Source organism: Schistocerca cancellata, chromosome 1 (assembly GCF_023864275.1).
Source record: "Schistocerca cancellata isolate TAMUIC-IGC-003103 chromosome 1, iqSchCanc2.1, whole genome shotgun sequence".
NCBI lineage: Eukaryota > Metazoa > Arthropoda > Insecta > Orthoptera > Acrididae > Schistocerca > Schistocerca cancellata.
The window spans coordinates 481,375,835-481,386,407 of NC_064626.1; the positions used below are offsets into that span (position 1 = coordinate 481,375,835).

The window sequence follows — 10,573 nt, forward strand, 5'->3', positions numbered from 1 at the left end:
TACCAGTTTTTCCATTCGTCTGTAAAGAATTCGCGTTAGTATTTTGCAGCTGTGACTTATTAAACTGATAGTTCGGTAATTTTCACATCTGTCAACACCTGCTTTCTTTGGGATTGGAATTATTATATTCTTCTTGAAGTCAGAGGGTATTTCACCTGTCTCATACATTGTGCTCACCAGATGGTAGAGTTTTGTCATGACTGGCTCTCCCGAGGCCATCAGTAGTTCAAATGGAATGTTGTCTACTCCCGGGGCCTTGTTTCGACTCAGGTCTTTCAGAGCTCTGTCAAACTCTTCACGCAGTATCTTATCTCCCATTTCGTCTTCATCTACATCCTCTTCCATTTCCATAATATTGTCCTCAAGTACATCGCCCTTGTATAAACCCTCTATATACTCCTTCCACCTTTCTGCCTTCCCTTCTTTGCTTAGAACTGGGTTGCCATCTGAGCTCTTGATATTAATACAAGTGGTTCTCTTCTCTCCAAAGGTCTCTTTAATTTTCCTGTAGGCAGTATCTATCTTACCCCTAGTGAGATACGCCTCTACATCCTTACATTTGTCCTCTAGCCATCCCTGCTTAGCCATTTTGCACTTCCTGTCGATCTCGTTTTTGAGACGTTGGTATTCCTTTTTGCCTGCTTCATTTACTGCATTTTTATATTTTCTCCTTTCATCAATTAAATTCAGTATTTCTTCTGTTACCCAAGGATTTCTATTAGCCCTCGTCTTTTTACCTACTTGATCCTCTGCTGCCTTCACTACTTCATCCCTCAGAGCTACCCATTCTTCTTCTACTGTATTTCTTTCCCCCATTCCTGTCAATTGTTCCCTTATGCTCTCCCTGAAACTCTCTACAACCTCTGGTTCTTTCAGTTTATCCAGGTCCCATCTCCTTAAATTCCCACCTTTTTGCAATTTCTTCAGTTTCAATCTGCAGTTCATAACCAATAGATTGTGGTCAGAATCCACATCTGCCCCTGGAAATGTCTTACAATTTAAAACCTGGTTCCTAAATCTCTGTCTTACAATTATATAATCTATCTGATACCTTTTAGTATCTCCAGGATTCTTCCAGGTATACAACCTACCATTTCCGGTAATATATCAAATATTGTACCATCAACAGACAAAAAGTAATGATAATTTTTTTTTTCGTTCAACCTCAATGCTCTCAGCAAGTTTTCGTGAATGATCTTTGACGCTCCTTGAACCAATTTTCACCCATCTTTTTCTCTGCATGCAACACAGCAGAGCAAACATCACAGCAGCAGCATTTTTATTGCCCAACATTCCGAACCACTGGTAAATTCCGTGGCAACCTTGTCCGAGCAAAGGCAGACCCAAATCGTTTACCACTGTGTAGCCTGGGAAGAACAACCGTTTCTGAAATAGCATGGTTAGTGAATCGAGTCGTCGTACAGAGTGCTCGCGAGGACGTCAGCTGTGGAAGGAGCAGACGCACAAGTGCTGAACAAAAAATGGTCAGATTTTCTGTTATGAAGTGTAGTTTGAATTCAGGTGAACGAATATACGTATTAGTTACAAGTAAGAACCAATAAAGAACCGTAAGCACTCGATTCTCTCTAACTTTTGTCGATCTTGGATGTTGATATAACGCGGTAACTTCGCTTCTTGCTGCACAATAACCATATTAAATCATTTTTAAATTAACTCATTGCTGCCACTTTACGGTAAGTTTCTATTATTTATTTACTTCACCATCGCGTTTTAGGCTGTACAGCCACTTTAAAGTGCAAGGTGAAAACCGAAACCAATGAATCATATGGGTAACGAAGTGAAAAGCTTAATGCGATAACATATGATAAACGTAATTTAAGGAACATTACCTCAGTTTTAAGCCTGCACCTGAAAAAGGCTCTACAACCAAAATTGCGAAAGTGAAACAAATAAATAATAAAATCGTATGGACGTGATGGCAGTGATTGCGTTTAAAAAGTATATTTGACACAATTCCCTGAAAGGACAAATCATCTACATCTACTGTATAGATATTTCGCAAGCCACCGTACAGGACGTGGCTGAGGTTACGCTGTACCACTACTTGTCGCACAGAGAGCGAGAGAAAAACGACTATCTGTATGGTTCCGTATGAGCCCTAATTTTTCGTATCTTACCTTCGAGGTCCTTACGTGCAGTGTATGTTGGCGGCAGTAGAATCGTTCGGTAGTCAGCTTCAGATGCCGGTTCTCTAAAGTTTCTCAATAGTGTTTCTCGAAAAGAACGTCGCCTCTCCTCTAGGGATTCCCATTTGAGCTCCCGAAGCATCTCCTACCGGTAACGAACCTGGCAGCCCTCCTCTTAATTGCTCGATATCTTCCTTCAATCCGACCTGGTAGAACACCAAACACTCAAGCAAAATTCAAGAATATGTCGCACTTGCGTCCCATATACGGTCTCCTACAAGTGAACCACTCTTCCCTAAAATTCTCCCAATAAACCGAAGTCTATCAATCGCCTTCCATACCACAGTTCTCACATGACATCATCATGTGATATCATATCAGCTCTCTAAAGAGTGCTGTATACTAAAGTGAATGGAAGCGAATGTGAGTGAAGGAGTTCAGAAGCTATCCACTTTTAGCGTTTCAGCTGTGTAATTGTTCGCTCTGGCCTCTGGAGTACTATTTATAGGCACCACGTTTTGTAATTAAAATGCTTTTGTAATTACAGTTCCGAAACTCCTGAATAAAATTCTTGCAGCTGTCACAATGTACGTACTTTTTGCTACTTCTTCTGTCGAGCTTTCTTTTGATGTGAGTTACACTACTGGCCATTAAAATTGCTACACCACCAAGATGACGTGCTACAGACGCGAAATTCAACCGACAGGAAGAAGATGCTGTGATATGCAAATGATTAGCTTTTCAGAGCATTCACACAAGGTTGGCGCCGGTGGTGACACCTACAACGTGCTGACATGAGGAAGGATTCCAACCAATTTCTGCCCGCATCTCGTGGTCGTGCGGTAGCGTTCTCGCTTCCCACGCCCGGGTTCCCGGGTTTGATTCCCGGCGGGGTCAGGGATTTTCTCTGCCTCGTGATGGCTGGGTGTTGTGTGCTGTCCTTAGGTTAGTTAGGTTTAAGTAGTTCTAAGTTCTAGGGGACTGATGACCATAGATGTTAAGTCCCATAGTGCTCAGAGCCAACCAATTTCTCATACACAAACAGCAGTGGACCGGCGTTGCCTGGTGAAACGTTGTTGTGATGCCTCGTGTAAGGAGGAGAAATGCGTACCATCACGTTTCCGACTTTGATAAAGGTCGGATAGTAGCCTATCGCGATTGCGGTTTATCGTATAGCGACAATGCTGCTCGCGTCGGTCGAGATCCAATGACTGTCAGCAGAATATGGAATCGATGGGTTCAGGAGGGTAATACGGAACGCCCTGCTGGATTCCAACGACCTCGTATCACTAGCAATCGAGATGACAGGCATCATATCCGCATGGCTGTAACGGATCGTGCAGCCACGTCTCGATCCCTGAGTCAACAGAAGGTGACGTTTGCAAGACAACAACCATCTGCACGAACAGTCCGACGACGTTTGCTGTGCAGCGGTTACCCTTGACGCTGCATCACAGACGGGAGCGCCTGCGATGGTGTACTCAACGACGAACCTGGGTGCACGAATGGCAAAAAGTCATTTTTTCGGATGAATCCAGGTTCTGTTTACAGCATCATGATGGTCGCATCCGTGTTAGGCGACATCGCGGTGAACGCACATTGCAAGCGTGTATTCGTCATCGCCATACTGGCGTATCATCCAGCTTGATTTTCTGGGGTGCCATTGGTTACACGTCTCCGTCACCTCTTGTTCGCATTGACGGCACTTTGAACAGTGGACGTTACATTTCAGATGTGTTATGACCCGTGGCTCTACCCTTCATTCGATCCCTGCGAAACCCTACATTTCAGCAGGATAATGCACGACCACATGTTGCAGGTCCTGTACGGGCCTTTCTGGATACAGAAAATGTTCGACTGCTGCCCTGGCCAGCACATTCTCCAGATCTCTCACCAGCTGAAAACGTCTGGTCAATGGTGGCCGAGCAACTGGCTCGTCACAATACGCCAGTCGCTACTCTTGATGAACTGTGGAATCGTGTTGAAGCTGCATGGGCAGCTGTACCTGTACACGCCATCCTAGCTCTGTTTGACTCAATGCCCAGGCGTATCAAGGCCGTTATTACGGCCAGAGGTGGTTGTTCTGGGTACTGATTTCTCAGGATCTATGCACCCAAATTGCGTGTAAATGTAATCACACGTCAGTTATAGTATAATATATTTGTCCAATGAATACCCGTTTGTCATCTGCATTTCTTCTTGGTGTAGCAATTTTAATGGCTAGTAGAGTAATCTTGAATTCAGACAGAACTTTGCTGGACACCATGTACCTTCCTGGAAGCTTGCTGCCGTACGTCAGTTCCTGACGACGGACTTGTGTTGCAGGTTGCTTGCTACTGGTGATGGCGGAGCTGTGCAGGGCGCAGCTGTGCTCGAACTGCGAGTGCCTGCCTGAGCCGGTGTACCGGCCGCTGTGCGCCCGCCAGGAGGGTACCGGCAAGTACCGGGGCTTCCGGTCTCTTTGCGAGCTCCAGTGCTCCAACCGCTGCCGCAAGAACAGTAAGTGCTCCGCAACCTGCGTCCTAGGAATGGCGGTTATCGCTGAGACAACCGGTTTTCGGATCTATATGTTTTTTTTTTTTTCAACACCAGTTTGACCGGACTGTTTAAAACGCTCAAAGTAACTGGTTTCTGAAATAACCGATTTTCGGTTTTTATCATGTTTCTTCCTGTAATAAATGTAGAACTCGAACTAAGACTGAAAAATTTCGATTGCCTCTCTTTCAACGTACATGTAATCAAAATACTAAATTAAATGAGCAAATGAAAGAAAACTTACTTTGTTCTCCATTCGCTACTTTTCTCTGAAAGTGACAGGTGGTTGACTTCTACAAAAGTCACCAGTATTCTCTTGTAGATGCTAATTTTTGTTGCAGTCTGGGAGCATACCACTATTTGGACATTAAGGGTGAAAACTGTGGTTGAAGCACTCTATTTTTCGTGTTAATTTGTCCGTTTTCAAATGCTACAAGCAGAGAAAGGCATGTTATGTAGACGCAGGCAGCAAATCAGCTGTTTTCTCTTTTTATTGTAACTATGAATGAACTGATAATTTTAACCAGAACGAGATTTTCACTCTGCAGCGGAGTGTGCGCTGATATGAAACTTCCTGGCAGATTAAAACTGTGTGCCGGACCGAGACTCGAAATCGGGACCTTTGCCTTTCGCGGGCAAGTGCTTCTGTGAAGTTTGGAAGGTAGGAGACGAGGTACTGGCGGAATTAAAGCTCTGAGGACGGGGCGTGAGTTGTGCTTGGGTAGCTCAGTTGGTGGTAGCTCAGCGTGTTCGGTCAGAGGGCTGCGTGCTCTCTGCAATAAAAAAAACTGAGTCAAGGAACCAACGATCACTTTGAACGGATGTCTTGTGACGTCCGCCCCGACCAAATATTTTACGCCGGCACGGTAGCTCAGCGTGTTCGGTCAGAGGGTTAGCAGCCCTCTGTAATAAAAAAACTGAGCTAATCGATCAACAACGAACTTAAACGGATGTCTTACGACGTCCGCCCCGAGCAGATGCAACGAACAAAAGTAAACAAAATGAGACTAAAAAAAAAAAAAAAAAGTTGGTAGAGCACTTGCCCGCAAAGGCAAAGGTCCCGAGTTCGAGTCTCGGTCCGGCACGCAGTTTTAATCTGCCAGGAAGTTTCATGATAATTTTAAGTTTCCTCCTTACATTACGTCACAAGTTTGTTGTGAGTTCTCCCATTTTTTAATCTAATAGAGCAATGAAGCATTGTACTTCATTGATACCGCACTTCGTAAACTAATCCCAGACTGGGGATGTGCCATTCTGTAATACAGTTGATATCCAACGACGATAGTGAGAAACTACCAATAGACCAGATGGGGGAAGTCTTGCACACTGTATGGACACGCATACCAACTAATAGGCCACGCCACATTATAACAGGTACATCATTGTCTCGGCAATGTTGTTCCATTTCTTATGTCACGTGTTTGTTGCTCTTTTCTATCACCATTGTTGTTAAAATAGCACTGATAGGTTTTGCCATTTTCTGTGATAACGGAATACTTCAAAGCAATGCAAATTTTACGAATAAAAATTACTCGTATTTTAAAAAAGGTTTGTTTAAAAACGAAAAAAAATTAGCTCTGCTGCTATGGCTATTTGACATTTCGGTTTTTAACCGGGTTATTAGTGAAAAGTAAAAATACCTGTTATAACCGAGACCAAACAAATACCGAAAAATACCGGTTATTCGGAACTAAAATATTGCTATCGGTGTTGTTCCCATCCATACTGCGTCCTCCTCAGTATACTTTAGAATACATCGTAACTTTACGCAGATTGCGGTAGCGTTACGGAAACCTCATACTACTTTTTACTTTAAACGGTGCAAACTGGACCCTCATAGGATCGCTTAGTTCTCTGATTGCCTGTGGCAAGCAGTTAAAAAACCCTTTTTTTCTCAGCAACGGGTAGCTAAATGAAGTTGAAATTTACGGTTCCTTGGTGGTGGAAAACATTTAAGGTTTTAACCCTTTTCGCTGCTATGGGCTTGTATACATGCCCTGCTACGGCTTTCGCCAGGTATTGTGGACGAGTATATGCGCGCCACTTTGGTTTTCATACTGAACTATGGATGTCTGAATGCGTCCTGAACCGCCGACCCCCCCCCCTCCCCCCCCCCCCCCCCCGCACTGCTGCAGACGAGTTACTTCCATATCTCGGTTAATAAAAATTTCGAATATATGTGCCTCATTGCGTGCTATCATTTGATATCTTGAATCGTATATGAGATATGACGATTGTTATGACCACATGATTCGCGATACGCAAGGACGTGAATGTGCGCTTCGCACGAGGCCGTCCTTCAGCAATAAAACTCAATAACTCCAAAAGGAAGTGAGATATCCTTCTGATCTCAGCTTTAAATAAAATTCAAGTATCTTTTATACATTTCGTTCACTGCAATGTATGAGCTAAAATCAGTCATATGCAAAGTTTACGCATTGCGTTTTTACTTCGGCAAAATTTAAAAATTTTGCGACCGATCGGACTTCACGTTCCGGATAGCCCTCGTGTATATGGAAGGCTATGCCCAGAAGCCAGTAGTTTTCTCACCTTGTAGAGGACCGCTGGAAAGACGGTGGAATCGTCGGTTCTATAGTACTTTAGAGTTGCAAAATGATGTAGTATGTTGTCCAACAGAAGTTTACTCCAAGTTGTTACAATAGTGTCTTTTTTGTTTACCTTTAACTAAATTATAAACAATCTGCTGAATTTGTTGTTAAAGTCAATAAATCTTTCCTACCATCCATATTTATCACATCTAATGGCCTACCACCTTATCACACATCGCCACACATAAATGTTCCGCACGAAGCATGAAATATGGTCGAATTGTAGTTCATGTTTCTTGACATTGTCAACGTTGGAGATAAGCGATCTCTCGTAATTTTTAATTAAGGATTAAAGATCCTCGACGTCAAGATCTCAAATACATTTTTATTTCGGTTACTAGTTTCAGCTACACACGAGCCAGTTAGGGTCATAAAAACATTCTCGATTAGTGTAATAGTCAAAACGGCTTAACACATCGTTCAAATCTTTTTTAAAATGACAAAATCCATACGGAACGTGTAGGGAAAATAACTTTACACTGTTCATAACCAATCAAATAGAGCGAAAGTCATAGAAATAAGGCTTTATACCGTTAAAACTTAGTAACTACCACATTGTAATCGGTGTTTGTAATATCCCAAAGCAGAGAGCGTCACGAGTACGTTATCAGAACACCTTGTAATAAAAGTTTACTTACGACCTTGACCTCGAGGATCTTCAGTCCTTAATACACTCCTGGAAATGGAAAAAAGAACACATTGACACCGGTGTGTCAGACCCACCATACTTGCTCCGGACACTGCGAGAGGGCTGTACAAGCAATGATCACACGCACGGCACAGCGGACACACCAGGAACCGCGGTGTTGGCCGTCGAATGGCGCTAGCTGCGCAGCATTTGTGCACCGCCGCCGTCAGTGTCAGCCAGTTTGCCGTGGCATACGGAGCTCCATCGCAGTCTTTAACACTGGTAGCATGCCGCGACAGCGTGGACGTGAACCGTATGTGCAGTTGACGGACTTTGAGCGAGGGCGTATAGTGGGCATGCGGGAGGCCGGGTGGACGTACCGCCGAATTGCTCAACACGTGGGGCGTGAGGTTTCCACAGTACATCGATGTTGTCGCCAGTGGTCGGCGGAAGGTGCACGTGCCCGTCGACCTGGGACCGGACCGCAGCGACGCACGGATACACGCCAAGACCGTAGGATCCTACGCAGTGCCGTAGGGGACCGCACCGCCACTTCCCAGCAAATTAGGGACACTGTTGCTCCTGGGGTATCGGCGAGGACCATTCGCAACCGTCTCCATGAAGCTGGGCTACGGTCCCGCACACCGTTAGGCCGTCTTCCGCTCACGCCCCAACATCGTGCAGCCCGCCTCCAGTGGTGTCGCGACAGGCGTGAATGGAGGGACGAATGGAGACGTGTCGTCTTCAGCGATGAGAGCCGCTTCTGCCTTGGTGCCAATGATGGTCGTATGCGTGTTTGGCGCCGTGCAGGTGAGCGCCACAATCAGGACTGCATACGACCGAGGCACACAGGGCCAACACCCGACATCATGGTGTGGGGAGCAATCTCCTACACTGGCCGTACACCACTGGTGATCGTCAAGGGGACGCTGAATAGCGCACGGTACATCCAAACCGTCATCGAACCCATCGTTCTACCATTCCTAGACCGGCAAGGGAACTTGCTGTTCCAACAGGACAATGCACGTCCGCATGTATCCCGTGCCACCCAACGTGCTCTAGAAGGTGTAAGTCAACTACCCTGGCCAGCAAGATCTCCGGATCTGTCCCCCATTGAGCATGTTTGGGACTGGATGAAGCGTCGTCTCACGCGGTCTGCACGTCCAGCACGAACGCTGGCTCAACTGAGGCGCCAGGTGGCAATGGCATGGCAAGCCGTTCCACAGGACTACATCCAGCATCTCTACGATCGTCTCCATGGGAGAATATCAGCCTGCATTGCTGCGAAAGGTGGATATACACTGTACTAGTGCCGACATTGTGCATGCTCTGTTGCCTGTGTCTATGTGCCTGTGGTTCTGTCAGTGTGATCATGTGATGTATCTGACCCCAGGAATGTGTCAATAAAGTTTCCCCTTCCTGGGACAATGAATTCACGGTGTTCTTATTTCAATTTGCAGGAGTGTATAACAATTTTAGTTCGTTTGTGACATATGTTTCGATTTCCACTAATGATGTCATTCTATTTTGAGCAGAGTACATGTTCGTGGCTCAACAGCGCTGTGGCAAATACCTGGCGAAGTTAACCAGCACGACAACGTCGACGTCACCGACGTCAGAGGTGGATTCGGGCGGCGGAGACGGCAGGCCAGTGGGGGCAGTTGAAGAGGGCAGTCTGCTGGGGCCTCTGGTGCACCTGCTGCTGGGAGCGGCGCAGGGCTAGAGAAGGGTCTAGCTCAGAGGCAGCTGCGACGTCATGTGGGGAGGCCGACTGACTGTAGGCACCCAGCGTCCCGCTACTACAAGGAGGAGTACCAGCAAGTGACCAATTCAGCGTAGGCTCTCCAGATAGGACGCTTTATTTTTTCAAATATGAAAATGTGATGGTGTTCTATTTTGGACTGGTTACTGTTAAGTGTGTGACTACAGCAATAAGGGCATATTTTCGAATCAATATTGCCGTACGCTTAGTAAAGACAGTTGTTCTAACCAACTAGATTCGTGTGCTCGAAACAAAGTACAAACCAACAAAAAACTAATCATTGTGTATATGTATATTATAGTTCTTTGTCAATAAATTATTAATTTAAATATTTATATGGTCTTTGTTTGTTGTACAGTTGTATTCTTTTTCCTGAACGGAGAATAAAACTACCCATGAAATATTCCAGTTACACCTCCATTTTTCAATAAGTTTCGCTTTTCAGGCAGCAAAATAAGTCCCAATGTACAGAGGATACAAAACGTAGACTGACTAAACAAGAAAAACCTTTCTGAATAAGAGAAATTCATCAAAGTCGGATATAAATTTAAGAGTTAGCAACTCTTTTCTGAGTGTATTTGAATGGAGCGCTGCATTGTGCAGAGGTGAAACGTGGACGATAAATGTAAATGTCGTGTGACTAGGGCCTGCAGCCGGGTGGACCGTTCGCCGGGTGCAAGTCTTTCGAATTGACGCCACTTCGGCGACTTGCGCGTCGATGGGGATGAAATGATGATGATTAGGACAACACAACACCCAGTCCCTAAGTGGAGAAAATCTCCGACCCAGCCGGGAATCGAACCCGGGCCCTTAGGATTGACATTCTGGCGGCGCGCTGACCACTTTTTTTGTCTCATTTTGTTCTACATTGTTCGTTGAATTTGTTCGGGGT

At 45.2% G+C, this 10,573-nt stretch overlaps 1 protein-coding gene across 1 annotated transcript in view; it reads left to right on the plus strand.

The window, feature by feature from the left end:
* Window positions 1-9,960, plus strand: part of LOC126161683 (uncharacterized) — a 31,505-nt gene extending 21,545 nt beyond the window's left edge. Inside the window, exons 2-3 of the mRNA XM_049917700.1 lie at window positions 4,473-4,646; window positions 9,455-9,960. Of these exons, the coding sequence (XP_049773657.1) occupies window positions 4,473-4,646; window positions 9,455-9,642 (362 nt within the window). The 3' untranslated portion in view covers window positions 9,643-9,960. The remainder of the gene's footprint in view (window positions 1-4,472; window positions 4,647-9,454) is intronic.
* Window positions 9,961-10,573: the final 613 nt, after the last annotated feature.